This window comes from Dipodomys ordii, unplaced genomic scaffold (genome assembly GCF_000151885.1).
Source record: "Dipodomys ordii isolate 6190 unplaced genomic scaffold, Dord_2.0 Scaffold127, whole genome shotgun sequence".
In the NCBI taxonomy this organism is placed as follows: domain Eukaryota; kingdom Metazoa; phylum Chordata; class Mammalia; order Rodentia; family Heteromyidae; genus Dipodomys; species Dipodomys ordii.
The window spans coordinates 7,346,281-7,362,283 of NW_012267343.1; the positions used below are offsets into that span (position 1 = coordinate 7,346,281).

A 16,003-nucleotide genomic window follows, 5' to 3' on the forward strand; every position below is an offset into this window, starting at 1 on the left:
AGGATCAGAACCCTCAGCCTCACTTGTTGGCCACACCTGGTGACGTTGGTTTATCCCATCAACTCAATTTCTTTGAGCATTTCTATAGAAGACATTGGGTTAGCAAGATATCACCTCATTAATCCTTCCAGTCCCCTGCTGCAGCCATAACTCTTGTCCCCACTTAACAGATGAGGAAACTGAAGGTCAGAGAGGCCCAGAGTCACTCTTCGTGAGACCTACCCGAGTCTGTGGTTTGCCTCTTGACCACCACGTCCCAACCCCTCCAGGTTGGCCGGGTCTCAGGTCACCGGCAAAGGTGACACGAAAACCTCACTGTGTGCTGTCATCTCCCCTTTGCTAGTAAATCCACAGAGAGGCTGTCCGGGGAGCATGAAGACACCGAGCAAGCTGTTTCCACAGGAAGACACCGGACCAGATCCTCCTCGGTGCCTCGGGAGATGCCCCGACGGTCCCTGAGTAAGTGACCACCGGCCAGGACTGTGGTCTGGTGGCCACAGGGTGGTCAGGGACCCCAGTGGGTCGGGACGTTCGGAGAAACCTGTAGGAGGTGGCCCTGTGTCTGGTAGACTGTCATCATGCCGCAGACAAGGGTTTCTGACCACAGCCCTGCCTGGGCCTTGCTGGGCTGTGGGCCTACTTTCTGCAGATATTGACACGGAAGACCAGAACTCCAGGCTTGGTTTGGTGGCCAAAGTGCAGCTCTGGGATCTGTGCTGGGATGCAACCTAGCCCTTCGGTGCTGCCCTTGGCTGGGTTGAACACCTGCTCTGACCAGACTAGGACAGCTAAACTGAGGGGCTAGTTTCTCAGTGTCTACCTCCCAGGTGTGGATGGCACATGCGCTCTTTCCTGGTCCAAGGAGCTCAGGGCTGAGCTTCTGGAGGCAGATCCAGGATCAACACCCAGATGTCATCCCAAGCCCCAACCCTATAGAACTCCCGTGCCTCACGCGGAGAGGAACCTCCTCCCAGCCCCCTCTGAGGCCTCTCTTTCCATCTCAGGTTCAGAATCTGCAGTACCCTCCCCTCGGCTGTCATCTGAGAAGAGCAAGACCACTGAGCACCAGCTCCAGGCAGAGCAGGAGGGGACCAGACAGGCAGGGCATGCCAGACAAAAGGACAGGGCCTCCCTGCGGGGCCAGTATACAGGTCAGCTGGGAGGGCGCTGGGGTGGATGCAGTCCCCAGCGCCATCTCCTCTGCCATGACAAACCTTTTTCATGTACCATGCGCCCCTGACAGCTCGGTGGCATGTCCCTGTGATAGAAAAACTTTAGGAATGTCAGTACCCTGCCTTCTTTATTCACCAAACAGACACAGTGCTGATTCAAGTGCCCGCCTTCATTCATTCACTCACCAATCAGACACAGTGCTGATATAACTGCCCGCCTTCTTCACTCACCAATCAGACACAGCCTGATGTCTTCCCCTGGATCAGGACTGTGCTTAGTTTTAGCATCTCTAAGTCCCCCTTTTATACCCTTTCAGAAACACCTCTTAAGTCCTCGTCTGAGGCATTCAGATCCAAACCAGCAAGTGGGGGTACAGGAAGAGCACCCCTCTTTTTCACATTTCTACTGTGTCTGTGCACACTCATTTGCATGTGTCCAACTACAATGTGTGTGCCCCTAGTGTGTTCACAGAGATGGTCAGGGAGGACACATTGTAAACCCCAAAGCTCCTTAGTTCTGGGTCCACTCAGGGTATCACATTGCTTGCTTTGTTCCCCAGGTCAGGAGTACCATGTTCTGTCCCCCAAGGCTGTCCCGAGGGACAGTGACGTAGCCTCCTGTCCCTACTGCCAGCCCATGAAGACCCAGGACGCGGGTAAGGGAAGGCACCTTGAACAACTGCGCCTATTGGGAGTGTGTAGCAGGCTGGGCATGAGCATTTGAGGTGCGAGGAAACTTAGGATCCAAGACATTCAGTGTCTTGCCTGAGGTTACCAGCTTCCAAGTGGTAGAGCTAGGATTTGGACTGGAGACTTTATAACTCCAGAGCCCTGGCTTCTCATCCCCTTGGTTCTCTAAGGCCTTGGTTAGAGCCCTTGGGCCTCTCCATTCATTCATTCACTCACTCATTTATTCATTCACATAGTGCCTACTCATAGTGGGCCTCGGACCCTGTTCCCCAAGGAACCGATGGCAATGTATAGTGGCTGGCACCACGGTGGGAGACATCGAGAGGGTTGGGGGAACACAGCTGTGTAATGGGGGGCTGCCAGACTGCCTGGAATTCCCAGGTATGGCAAGGGGGTGACAGGACAAGGAGCCCACATCTACTGTCCCCTGTTCCCTTGGGCCTCCTGGACTGAGGTTCCTGGGTGACTTTCTTGGGCCTCCCCGTATGGAGACTGGGTCTCACTCACCGACAGCAAAGACTGCTCTCTGGAGAGAACCAGGCTTGGAGTCAGATTGCCCCTGCTTTTCAGCCCTGAGGCTCTGGCACTCCACTGTTAGAGAACCTCAGGTTCTCCAAGCGTAGACTAGAGTGGAGCATGGTGCCAGCCTGTGGCCTGCTGGGTGTGATTGAGCTGCTGGCTCAGTGGCCCATAGCAGAGCAGTGTACACTGGCTGAGGCATTGTCGTCCCTGCCCCCCCCCCCCGCCCGGGTGAGAGGTGGCCATGTCCTAAGTGTCTTTAAATAACTCAGTACTCAATTTCTGACTGTACAGATGCAGCGTCTCCTGCCTCTGAGCCTCTTCCAGACAGTGCGACCGCTAGTGACCCACCAGGACAATCTGCCACGGATGTCCTCCGCTGCCCACTGTGTGGTCAGATGGGGTCCCTTGCAGAGGAAGGCAACCCCGCCTCAGCACCCTCTGGTAGGGAACAAGTGTTTGCTGACCTCTTTCAGCCCCGCCCAATGCTTGGGGGAACTTGGCAAACAGGGCAGGAGGCTTGTTTCTCAGGGGGTCACCTGCCACCTGCCAAGGGCGGTCCAAGACCCTGTGTTGGAGAGGGCCATTTGCAGCTTTCCCAAGCCTCCGGATTTTTAATTCTGTGCTGTTTCTTCCCCAGCAGGACTGGAGAAAACCACCACCAGGAGAGATGCAGCTCCCGCCTCCATCCCCAAACGGAAGAGCAGGCGGAAGGACTCACCCACCCAGCCACCCCCAGGACTGTGGTACCTGGCAGCCACACCCCCAGTGACGGCCCCGCTGGCCTTCGCCTACATCATGCCTTATCCACCCGCCACTGTGTGAGTCTTTGCTCCCACCGGCCTTGGCCTCTGTCTGAATCGAGAAATTAGCGTTCATACCTGCCCAGGTATCTGAACAGCCAGGAACTCCAGCACACGCTCACGATCTACCTCTTGTAGTCACTCCACAAACTCCAGTTTCTCTGTCATCAGATATCACTTGGCCCTGGAGACCCAGCGGGGAAGGAGGCCCGCATGAGGCCCCTGTCCCTCAGAGTTGGTGGCTTCTTGGGGACCAAGAGCCCTAAGCGTCTTCCATTTCCTTATGGGTTGAGGACTTATTTTTAGTAGACTTTCTTTTGGGGGTACTTTGGGGGGTCTGGAGGAGTTGAGCAATGGTATGGAGACCCCTGTGTGCCTGCCTTCATCTCCCCTGTTTCTCGCATCCTGAATTCATGGGATGTCACCATGAGGGAGCCAGTGTAAATGCATTCTCAGGCCTTTGTGTCTGGTCCTTTCGGTCTTTTCCATCCCATCCAGCACCCCACCCTTTGTCATCGTCCCCCTCTGGTTGCGCTCAGAGCGGCATTTGTTCGGTCTTGCCCCCCTGTCTCCAATGCCCCTGGCAGGTGGACTGTGGGATGGGTGCTGTCTCTCAAGATGGAACAGAGGACAGGAGGAACACATACCACATGGGTTTCAAGAGTTCTGCAGAGTACTTTGCTTCTGAGCCTCAGTTTCCCCCTCTGCTCAGTGCGGGAGGGGACAGTGGGGATGCTGAGACATGGTCAGGAAGCTGGGGCTGTGACCCTGCGGTTGGGTTTACTAAGCTAGGACTAAGGGGAGGGCCCTCGCAACTCCACCTTGTAGTTATATTCTTGACATTTTCATTAGTTAAAGGAATTGGGCCAACTTGACTTCATGATTAACTAGCAAAAAGAAGCCCAGGCCAAGCCAGGAGCTGATGGTCACACTTGTAATCCTAGCTACCCAGGAGGCGGAGATCTGAGGAATTAAAGTTTGAAGCTAGCCTAGGCAGGAAAGTCCCTGAGACTTTCATCTCCAACAAACTACTCAGAAAAAGCTGGAAGTAGCGCTGTGACTCAAGTGGAAAAGCACCAGCCTTGAGAATAAAGAATCTCAAGGACAGCACCTAGGCCCTGAATTCAAGCCCCAGAATTGGCGTGCATGTACATGTGCGTAACACACACACACACATACGCACACACGTGTGAAGCCAGGGCTGGCAGTTAGGAGTCTTGTCCCACCTGTCACCAGCTATGCTCTGCCTCAGTTTGCCCTGCTGCACAGTAAGTCAGTAGGGTTTCCGTCACTGCTGGCAGCCTGTGACCCTGGGACAGCAGGTGCCGGCAAAGGCAAACGCCTCATTCTCCAAGGGTATGCATGAGCCCAGCCAGCCTGGGCAGTTGGCTTCTGCGCCCTCTCAGCAGGTCTGGGCTGGATTACAGACCTTGCTCCAACAGAGGTGACAGCCCACCATCCAGAGGGCCAGGCTCCGCCCCATGCTGCACACCCCTGAGGGAACTCCCTTTCTCTGGGCAGGGAAGGTCTGATTTGGAATTTGGTAGCCTCTGGGGTCTCTGGCTGCCACTGGGGGGGAAAAACCAGCCAGCTTGCCATCACAAAGCCTCGATGTCCAGCAGTAGCTGAATGAGCTTGGACAGGTCACTTTGCCCTAATGCCTCATTTCTTCCTCTGGGAAATAGGGTACGAACCCTGTGGGGGGGGGTGGAATAAGGGAACGGATGCACTGAAAGCCCAATGTAAGGAACGGGGATCTGGTGCAACTATCACTGCTCCCCACCTCCTCCTACCCAGTGGTCAGCAGGACCGAGTACTCTGTGGGCCACACCAGAACTTGGGGGCCAAAGCTCGGTGATCCTCTGCTGCCACCTGCTGGTCACCAGCCTGTAGGTCCTGTGTAGAGGTTTTCCAGCCCACAGGGAGTATTTGCAACTTCTTCCCCTGAGGGATATTTGGGAAACTCACACCAGGCTTGGTCATCATATGAGCAAAGAGCAGGGTGTAGTTACCCCAGATGCTCCTTAAGAAGGAAATGCGGGTTGCTGTTCATTACATTTGGAGAGTGTAACAATGCTCCATAGGAAATGGACTCATTACCTTGCTCATGTAACTGTAGCCCCTCTGTACAGTATCTTTATAATAAAAATATATCTTTTTTAAAAAAGAAACCTGTTCGTTCTGCTCAGGGCTAGCCATTCATCAGCAGGGGCTCGCTTGCTGATTAACAAATTGTTAACAGTTGCTGCGTGTGTGAGGCGTGGTTGGAGTGTGAATGTATCACTGCTTCTTTTAGCCTACAACCAGCTTAAGTTGTTTACCATAGCCTGGCGGTACAAGGTTTTCTTTTTAGCTTGAATTTTCCTGTTGGCTCTAGCCTAGAAGGTAGCTAAGTATGGGCATTAAGAAGCTTTCGGTAGGGTGTGGTCATGCATACCTGTAATCCCTGAATTAAGGAATGAGAAAGGGAAGGAAGGGAAAGGAAAGGAAAACAAAACTACATGTCTTGTCCAGGGGTCCACAATTACGGGGATGAGGGCCTGGAATGAGTTTCTCAGACCCAAAGCGGCCCAGGAGGCTAGGAAAGGAATGGATTCCAGAGAGTTCTTGCTTACGAGTGCCCTTTGCTTCCCTCCCCAGGTACTATGCGTCCCCAGCAGCTACCTCAGCGCCCTCGGGCTCCCAAAAGCCAGTCCGGGCCAACCGGCACTCTGTTCAGCTGGACCTGGATGAGCTGGATGAGCTGCAGGCAGCCCTGAGCCAGGCCGTGCAAGCTGCCGAGAGCGTGCGCACCACCACCCGCCACATGAGCCAATCGCTGGCCGCCAACCTGCGCCAGGCCCGGGGCCTGCAGGGTTCCTGCCTCTTCTGATGCCTGGATGCCCCCAAGATAGGGGGTAGCGGCAGGCAGCCCCTGTGGTCCCCAGCTGGATGTCAGCAACACCTGGAAGGCCTCCATAACCCCGTCCACAGAAGGACCACCTCCCCACTCCATCTGGCATGGTTAGCGTGGAGGAGCGCCAGCCTGTGATGAACGGACCAGCCCCGTCCAGCAGCTGCCGCCTCTGTCCGGATGGAGCCTCCTGGGACTTGCCACTCCTGCACTTGTTCATCACCTGCTAATAACATGTGTCTTACGCCCAGCTGGACAGTATGTCTCTATACTAGAGAGGTGTCCTGCTCCCAGATCTTTCTTGGAAGGCCAGGGTAGAGCAGCATCACCCTTCTGTGAGTGACCCCACCGCTGGGGAGAGCTGAGGATGGGGAGCCCCAGGGTGGCATGCGCTCAGCTCCTCTCTGGTTGTAGCCTTCCTCACTGGCCTACAGATGGGAGGAAGCTCACGTTGGTCCAGGACGCCATCCACCCCCCCCCCCCCCCCGCCCCGCATTCTCAGTACCTCTCAAGGCCTGAGATCTTTCTAGAGATTTAGTGGCATCTGCCAGCTGGGTACCCACCTGAGAAGCATCAGGGGCCACAACACAGATTTTCCCCCTTTCCCCTGTACCCCCTAACCTGTAGCAGCCATACCTCAGCATTCCTAGTGGTTGTGTGCGTGTGCAGAACAGATATTTGTATATTTTGGGCATTTCAAAATCTATTTTCTTTACGAGAATTAAATGAAGCAGAATGAATTATGATCTTAAAAAGACAAGCAAAAAAAAAAAACCACTTTTTTTGATGCCGCTTGCATCTGTGGTGTGTGTTGTATACTTGTGGTTTCCAAAGTCAAGAAAAAAAACATGAGACGTTGGCCAAAGCCTTCCTAGGGGTCTGCGAGGTGTGCGTTTCCGGGCTGTACCTCCCGGGCTCTGCTAGCTTCTACGTCCTCATCTTGCCTCCTGCCTGTTTCAGAACTTAAACCCTTTCTCCTGGCCAGGTCATCTCACCAAGACCCCAGTGGTGCTGAAGACAGATGTGTGTGGGTTACAGCAGCATGGTTGCTGAAGTTCCCATCTGGCCCCTTCTCCCAAGCTCTACCCGCTGGCATCAATCATGCTCAGTGTAGCCTGCGCCCCCCCCCCATCCTAGCCCCTCACTCTGCCTCTTCACACTGGCGCTCAGGACATCTTTGAACCTGGTGTGTCTGGTTCAATGTCCCTATTTGCTGTCTGGCTTTTGTTCTAGATAGCTCTCCATGACTCTGTACCTCTGCATAGCTCATGTTGGAGCTGGTGGTGACAGAGGGAGGGAGGGATATAAAATGACACCTTGCTGAGCCATGTTGAAGAAGAAGCTGACAACAGCAGTGTCTCTGTGAAGTCAAGGATGCTGGGAGCCAGGTGCAGGGGGTTGTGGTTCTTGGGCGGGAGGCAGGGAGTGCTGGCATCAGGCTTTAGGACAGAGCACGGTGGAGGTGCTAGACAGCTCATCCTATCACTCTAGGTTGGGTGGCTGTGTGCAGAAGATGGCTGCACAATTTATCCCCTACTTCCCCGCTGACTGGTGTGCCCAATCAAGAACAGGAGGGTCTGGCTGGGGGGTAGGCCCTTCCTCGGACTCCTGGCCAGCAGGGTTTGTCTCTGGGTGTGCCACCATGTGGCCCAGGCCTGGGACATGGTTTCAACCCCATTCCACACACAGGTGCAAGTGAGATGTGGGCCTGTCCCAGGTGTCCTGTCTTCTGGACCCCTCTGGGGAGCCCCCTTGGAAGCACTCACCATGGTGCCCAGGGCCCCTAGATCACCTGTCTTGCCCTGGGGTCTCTTGTTCCTGCCTCCCCTCTGGTCCCTCCCATGTGGCCAGGGTGGTGAGTCTGAAGGAAGGGCTGTGATGGACGCTCCCTCAGCCGCCTGCTTTGGGTCATCTCCGGGCTCCTCAAAGTCATCCTCTCAGGTTTTCGGCTTGCAGCAAGAATGAGGGTTTGATCCAGCTTCTCTTAGACGGGCTCAGCTGCCTCTTGTGGGGAGCCTGCCTGTATTTCCCCCTTCAGAGGACTCCCGGCAGCTGAGCTAAGTTTATGGGATCCAGCTAGCCTGCACTCAACACTGAATGAATGAATGAATGAATGAATGACAGATGACCTAGTACAAACAGGATGTTTATTGATTGCCAGGAAGGGCGGAGGGGTGCAAAGGGTGATGATGGGGCTGAGCCCAGGCTGCCTCTTCCTAGGGCTCTACTTCCTTCTTCCTGTCCTGTTCGGGCTGTTTCTGCAGAGGCCCACACCGATCCTAGGAGAGAGTGGGGAAGAAAGCCTAGTGATGGGAGAGGGCTGTGCAGAACTAGACTCCAGTCCTGGCTCTGTCCTGTCTTCCTCCCTGGAGGGCTGGGGCAGCTCACCTCCCTGGGGGCTCAGCTCTACAATGGGATCTGGACCCCTCCACATGGCTGGAACTGTCCAAACACAGACCACTGGGCCCCTACACCACGTGTGCTGATCACCATTTGCTGATGAAGCAACTCTGACTTGAGTGAGCTGTGTGAGGCCCCTTCCCAGACTCTGACCAGGTCCTGGCAGGCTGCAGAACAGGGAGCCCCAGGCCTGTGGCCATGTCCTAGACCCTTTCAAGGAGCCTGGGGCTGGTGACCACAGAGCAGCTCAGGTGGCAAGCAGAGGGAGATTATTTTTTTTTAATTTTTGGTGGTACTGAGGTTTGAACTCGGGCCTCACATGGTCTGTCACTCAGCTGTCCCTGCATGGAACACTTAAAAGCAAGAGACCTGGTGCTGGTGACTCACACCTGTCATCCTAGGAGGCTGAGATATGAGGATCATAGTGCAAAGCCAGCCTGGGCAACAAGGTCCATGAAACTCAACTCCAGAAAACTTGCATTGGCACTGTGGCTCAAAGTAATAGAGTGCTGGCTTTGAGCATGAAGAGCTCAGGAACAGTGCCCAGTCCTGAGTTCAAGCTCCATCACCACCACCACCAGCAACAACAACAACAAAAAGCAAGAGACTTGCCAGGCTGTGCAGTCTTGGCAAACGGCTTTCCCTCCCTGGGCTTCTCCCTTGTTTCCTGTCTCTTGTTTACCTTTCTCCAGTCCACATATGTGATTTCCATCTTGCGTAAGCCTGCGACAGTGGCAGCATCCTCGAACTCCTTCAGCTGCTCCGGGGTGATGTGTGACTTACCACCTGCATAGGGGGTGGGGTGCAGGAGGCTGGGTGAGGAGGGTGGAGGATGCTGGGTGTGGAGGGTGGAGGAGGCTGGGTGAGGAGGGTGGAGGAGGCTGGGTGTGGAGGGTGGAGGAGGCTGGGTGAGGAGGCTGCAGGCTCTGAGCGGAGGCTACACAGGTGTGGGATAGAAGCAAGTCTGGGGCTACCTACCGTAGAAGGAGATTCCCCGGTTCTGCTCATCTTCCAGGGAGAAAGCAAGCATGAAGCTCTTGGGGTCCCTGGGCAGCAACAGAAGGCCTAAATGTTCTGTGTCCCCTTCTGCAGGAGGAAGAGCCTTGGGGTGAGATGCAGGGCGGGGGGGGGAGGGCGGGGACAACACTATGGTCTCCACACAGCCACCCGCTGGGTGACCTTGGGGAACAATTGCACATCTTTTCTTCCATCTCCTCTGATCCTTGCAATACTTCCCTTGGTGCATTGGTGAGGGGGAAGTGTGTGAGTTCATGAACTCACTTCCACCAGCACCTAGCATGCACCCGATGAGCTCAGCAAGGCTGGTTCTCTCTGCCATGCTCTATTGCAGGGCACAGACAGGGATGGGGAGATCGTGGGGGCAGGTCCACCTTCCTCAGCTGGCTTTCCCCACTTCCACACAACCCTTCCCCTTACCGGGCCTGACCCTCACCGAATTTGGAAAGGGTCCCGTTCTCTCTCTGGACCCTCAAGTGGGTGGAGTTATAGATGCATTTGTCCTCCCTGCAGACAGACAGACAGACAGATAGAGGAAGACAGTTGAGGAGAAGTGGTCACCACAGCGCTGGGACCCTGGTGGATCTTGCCATCCCCAGACCCCAGGAGGGGAGACCTTGCTCAGGTCTTGGGGTATCTAGGAGGGGATGAGGTGGTGGAGGGGACTCACATAGTCTGATACTCTCTGACCAGTATTGTATCGTCTGTCAAGTTGGGGACCAAGTCAAAGAATTCCGCCTGGATCTGTTCTGCTGCTTGCTTGTACACAGGGTTGCGAAAGGCTGAACCCAGAAAGAACCACCTGCCTGAGAGCTGCGGAGAGGTGGGGGCGAGAGGTCAAGGGGGCCGACCACCAGTGGATAGCAATGACCAGCCCACAGGCGGGATCCCCCCTCTTCATTCTGTGAATGGGGAGACCAGAGTCCCAGGCCAGACGAGGGCATGTGTGATCTCATCCAGAGGACCACATGCCCCTTACAGAGGGGCTTGGCCATAAGGTGTTTGAGTTTGGAGACAGCAGGAGTCCAGCCATCAGAGTCTCCAAGCTGATCATAATTTCACCCAACCCCTCAAGAAACAAAATCAACAACGGGCAGAGCCACAATGGGTGGATTGAGCAAGGCAAAGCTGAGAGGACAGCAGCCGCCCAAGCACTCGGGCTGGTTGCCCCAGACACTCACCCGCTGCAGCGTGGCATTGGTGATTGGTATGGCGGTGAGGTTGGCGAGCGCAGGGTCGTGAGCCTGCAGAAGTGGCAGGAGGCTCAGGACAGCAAGAGCTACGAGCAGTGCCATCTGGTCAGTAAGAGCCAGGCTGAGCTGGTGGGCTGGAAGGGGGCAGTGGCCTTTATACCATGATTCCGGCAGGGCACCTGAGCCCAGCCAAGGGTCTGCTCAGAACCAATGGAGCAATCCTGCCAAGGCTTGAGAAATGCCTTGTGCAAAACCTCTCTGCACCACCTCCAGGGTCCCATTACAGAGACGCAGCTTCCTGCTTTATTCAAGGTCAAGCTGGAGGAGGGGAGGCTTGGGGGGGGGTGTTAGCTGGAGTGCTATTGAACACCTGTGACTCCATGGATTTCAAAAGAGGGGTCCTTGGACAGCAATCTCAGATTCTCATCTAATTCCTAGCCCACTGAGCTTCCAGATTTGAGGGGGACCCAGACACAGATGCCAGAGGGACCATAGAAAATTCTCAGACCAGAGTAGTGGTTGGTTGTGTTTGAGGGGCTGCTGGGGCCTGGGTGGACACTGAGGGCAAAAGAACTGTGAGCAGACATCCAGTGTGGCTCTGACCCAGCCCTCCCAGTGACAAAGGGGACATTCAGGAAATGATGTCTGTTGGGAAATGACTCTGGATCCCTGCCACCCAAGCACACAGCAGAGAGCAGCTTACTACGCACATCCCCGCCCTGGGAACAGAGCCCAGCTCCCAGTGTCCAGAAAGAGATCTTCATGGTCCATTTGCATTTCTTCCTGGTAGGGCCAAATGAAGAAATGCTCTCAAAAATCTATAACTACGATGCATTTGCCATATTCATGTCATATTTCATGTCCTCATGCAGTGTATAGATAGAAAGTTGTATGTATAGGGACTATGAAGGTGGCTCAGTGGTAGAGTGCTTGTCTTGCATGCATGAGACACGGGGTTCTATTCCTCAGCACCACATAAGCCAAAAAAAATGGAAGTGGCCCTATGGCTCAAGTGGTAGAGCACTAGCCTTGAGCTGAAGAGCTCAAGGACAGCGCCCAGGCCCAGAGTTCAGGTCCCACGGCTGGGGGAAAAAAAAGTTGTATGTATAGGTGCTGGTGCTGAGGCTTCAACTCAGGGCCTGAGCTCTGTCCCTTAACTTCACTCAAGTCTAGCACTCTCTGCCACTTAAGTACAGTTCTACTTCTGGCTTTTTTGCTGGTTCACTGGAGACTTTTCTGCCCAGCTTCCTGAGTGGTTAACATTATAGGCATGAGCCATAGGTTTGTGACTGTAGTTAGAATTTTAATGTGTGAGCAATGTTTCCTCTTGCTGCTATATTCTAACTTTACAACTGTAACAATGTTTTCTGCTTTTGGTAAACATGGGGCAACAGATTCCCTTCTAAAATAACCCACCTATGCAGTGTGTGAGGTACAGTAGCTGTACATAAAACTTCACAGTAATGTTATTAATGTTACTCTAAAGGTATAATCAACTTAGTATTCATCAACAAGCATGCTCTGCACATGCTCACAGATGTATGGGTTATAAACTTAGAGATGAACTTAAACAACTGGATTCTAACTCAATAAGGTTGATCAAGCAGGGAAAGCAAAAGATGACAAATTAAACACGATTTTAAATATCCCAAATTGGGGATGCACAAGTGAATTTCATGTCCTTGTCAGAACTAGAAATTCTATTTTTTCCTATTTGGTTCCATTTTGTTCTATTCTATTCTATTCCATTCACTTCTATTTCTTTCCTTCCTTTTCTTTTCTTTCTTTCTTTCTTTTTTTTTGGCCAGGTGAATTTTGCTAGATGATTTCTAACTTTGCACTGCTCTGATTTGAGGCTTGGGAAAATGTATGGTGTTGGTAAAGGTAGCAGAGTACAGGGAGAGGGGGAGGGGAAAGAGGGGAAGAGAAGGAGAGAGATACTCAGGGCATGGTTCCGGCCAGCAATGACTCGCAGTCCAAATCTCCTCTGTCACAGCCAGCACTATCCTGGCCCCAGGGAAACCATTCTGCACATCTGACATGATCCTTGAATCTTTAGACCCGCATATCCTCATCCCCACGCTTTGTGAGAGATGCTGCCACTGGCCCAGGGCTACCTAGAAGCGGGAGAATTGACAATGTTTACAGTGTGTTCACCCATCCTTCTCCATCAGTGCAGTAACTCTCCGCTTTCTCTGAGTTGCTGCAAGGCAGCGATCTTGCTGCACAGGCTGAGGAAATCTTCCCCAGCAGCTTCTGCAACCATTGCACCAGGCATTGGAGAAGCATATGGACGTATTCAATCATTCCTGCAGCTCCCGAGCGCATGCGTGGATGGACGGGGAGACCAGGTGCTCTGCGAGAATCTGATGACATTTTGCAAGGTTGAATGTGAGATTCAAAGATCATCTCAGAGCCAGATGAAACTCCAGCATGAGATCTAACTACTTAAGTGCTCCACCCTCACAAGATCAGCTTGATTGATTTATTTTCATACGTGTGCTTTGTAACATTGAAGTGTTTGCAGCAGTGGTCTGCGAGGGATTCTATTTGTAAAGGCAGGAATGGCCTGCTGGAGGAACGATGAACAGCCCAACCTCAGACTCCTCCCAAATGGTGTGTTGTGCTCCCCTCCTCCCACTTTCTGTCACTCATGCTGGGGGTGGGGGGGCTGTTTCCTCACTTTTCAACCAATATGCTAGCCAGGTGGTGTCTCCAAGAGCTCCCCCAAAATCTTCCCAGCTCCCTTACATTTCTAGGATGCTCCAGCACCAATGTAGATTGAAATTCTTAGCCAGCCCCTTCTATCCTGTCTGTCTATCTGACCCTGGTACAATGTCAAAAGCTGGTTAGAAAGAAAGAGACAGGAAGTTGGGTACCTGTAGCTCATGCCTGTAAACCTACTACTCAGGAGGCTGAGATCTGAGGATCATGGTTCAAAGCCAGCCTGGGCAGGAAAGTCCATGAGTCTCTTATTTCCAATTAACCACTAAAAACTGGAAGTAGAGTCATGGCTCAAAGTGCTTGAGTGTTCGTTCTCCTTGAGTAAGAGAGCTCAGGGTAGTGTCCAGGCTCTGAGTTCAAGCCCCACATCCAACAAAAAAGAAAATAAGAGAAGGAAGGAAGGGAGGGAGGGAGGGAGGGAGGGAGGAAGGAAGGAAGGAAGGAAGGAAGGAAGGAAGGAAGGAAGGAAGGACAGAAGGAAGGAAGGAAGGGGGTCAACATTTTCATAGGCTAGTTGAGGGTGGGTGGTAAAGTGCACTCTCCTGGCTGTGTGTACTTAACTTCTCTATAGAAAGGGAGATAAGCATTGGACTGACTTCACTGCATTGTTCATGTTTATGAAATGTTGATAAGAGGGAGGTCCTTTTGGAGGACAATTGTCACCATCAATCATACACCACCTTGGTCAGGGGGCCGAGAAAGCCAGGTAGATGCCTGCACTTGTTATGTACTTCAGTGGTAACAAGTGGCTCAGAGAGATGACATGAGCCGGAAAAGCCGCACAGCAGAGAGCTGAGTCGGCTCTGCAGCAAGGAGGGGCTGGGCTCCTGGTCTGGAGACAGAATCTTCTTTTATCTCAGCAGCCATGAAAAAACACCAATGGTTCTAACTAGGAACTCTGACAGGGGCTGGGGAAATAATACACACAAAACAAGGTTTGCTCAAGTTCACATCCTGTTCCATAATCTTGGGCAACGATGATGCGACTTTGTTGGGTTTCAGCTCTCCTGTCTGAGAACCCAGCCTTGCGGCATGTGTATCTCAGGTTGTGTGTGGAGGTGACAAGGCCGATGGCATGGAGCACTCAGCCAGACTCATGGTCTGGGCAAGAATCTGACCCCATCGTTGCTCAAAATGCTATTATCAGGCTGAGCCACAGGCCACCGGATTTCTTTTCTCTTTCTCCTTTCCTTTCCTTTCTTTTCCTTTCCTTTCCTTTCTTTTCTTTTCCTTTCCTTTCCTCTTTCCTTTCCTTTCTTTTGTTTTTGTCAGTCCTGGAGCTTGAATTAGATAAAAGTTTCACAGAGTTTCCTGCCCAGGCTGGCTTCAAACCGGGATCTCAGACCTCAAGGCTAGTGCTCTACCACTTGAGTCACAATTCTACTTTTGGCTTTTTTTTTTTTTTTTTTACTTTGTAGGTCAGTGGAAATAAGAGTCTCATGGATCTTGTCTAGGCTGGCTGTGAATCGCAGTCCTCAGACTGAGTAGCTTGGAGCTACTGGCACTGGATTCATTTTGGCTTTTTGATGGTTTGTTGGGGTCTTATAGACTTTCTACCTGATTTGGCTTTAAGCCATGATCCTTCGTTCTCAGCCTCCTGAGTAGCAGGGATTACAGGCATGAGCCACAGAGTCAGCACTAGGCAGACTCTGAATGTCATACATCAAAATGCAACTAATATTCCATCCCATATGTTACCACACTAAGGAACAGTAGCCCCTCCTGTGGCTGGCACAACAGGACATACCATCCTCATTTGGCAGAGGGAGAAACTGAGGCCCAGAGGGAGAAGCTGACTCAGCTGTCTGGGCCCTGCACTATGCTGGAATTCACCTGCCAGCCTCTCACCCCTCTCCTTTTCCCATTACCATAGTGCTTGTCATTGTGGGTGGGACTGGCATGGCTGGAAGTGACCCACTGTGGACAGAGCACACACACGGCCCTAGCTTTCCCCTGGAGCTGGCCCAGTGGGGACATCCACTCCACCTCCTTCCTGACACTCATTGTGAAACAGGAGTCCGCGAACGCTGCCAGTATAGCGAGAGTGGCCTTCTGTACCAAAGAACCTGCCAGCTATGGCTACCGGAAATGAACTGGCCCAGCTCCAGGGTCCTTCACTGTCCTGGTAAAGAAGGGTCAGAGATCAGGCTAGGTGGTGGTGTGAGTGCCACCGCTTTGACCCAGGCCTCTTGCTCTAGAGCTCCAGCACCTGCCTGCCATCTCTCTTACGCCCCTGTGGCTGCCAAACTCATCTGCAGGGGTTTCTCTGAGCTCTGGTGGAGGAGAAGACCACCAATCTGTGCCCAAAGCTCAGCCAAAGGCTACCTGAACAGCTCTGCTCCAAGTCCCCTGGCAGCCTGACTCAAGTAGAGAGTTCAGCTCCTGTTCTTCCATGCATACCTGAGGCTTATCCTGCTCTATGGCTTGTGTCCCATCTTGCCCCACAACCTAGAGTGAGCACCTTGCATTCCCAGCATGCAGCAGTCCAGGCCCCACCCTTCCTGCAGCAGCCTCCAGACTTAGAGCTGTGAGCATGCACTGTTAGCAAGGTTGGTTCCCCAGCAGCCCCTACTGCTTGACATGCCCAATGGA

General features: G+C 53.0%; 2 protein-coding genes across 2 annotated transcripts in view; one reads left to right on the forward strand and one right to left on the reverse strand.

Moving 5' to 3' along the window:
• The window catches only part of Akna (AT-hook transcription factor), a 34,067-nt gene extending 27,203 nt beyond the window's left edge, over positions 1-6,864 (forward strand). The window contains exons 16-21 of the mRNA XM_013030113.1: positions 344-459; positions 1,005-1,151; positions 1,733-1,828; positions 2,676-2,825; positions 3,022-3,202; positions 5,825-6,864. Of these exons, the coding sequence (XP_012885567.1) occupies positions 344-459; positions 1,005-1,151; positions 1,733-1,828; positions 2,676-2,825; positions 3,022-3,202; positions 5,825-6,056 (922 nt within the window). The 3' untranslated portion in view covers positions 6,057-6,864. The remainder of the gene's footprint in view (positions 1-343; positions 460-1,004; positions 1,152-1,732; positions 1,829-2,675; positions 2,826-3,021; positions 3,203-5,824) is intronic.
• Positions 6,865-8,218: 1,354 nt separating this feature from the next.
• Positions 8,219-10,845, reverse strand: Orm1 (orosomucoid 1). Its single transcript, XM_013030136.1, has 6 exons — positions 10,676-10,845; positions 10,165-10,307; positions 9,931-10,001; positions 9,456-9,563; positions 9,160-9,263; positions 8,219-8,356 (listed from the first exon to the last, which is right to left on the reverse strand). Exons 1-6 carry the CDS (start codon positions 10,787-10,789, stop codon positions 8,294-8,296), a joined length of 603 nt encoding a protein of 200 aa, XP_012885590.1. The 5' UTR covers positions 10,790-10,845; the 3' UTR covers positions 8,219-8,293.
• Positions 10,846-16,003: the final 5,158 nt, after the last annotated feature.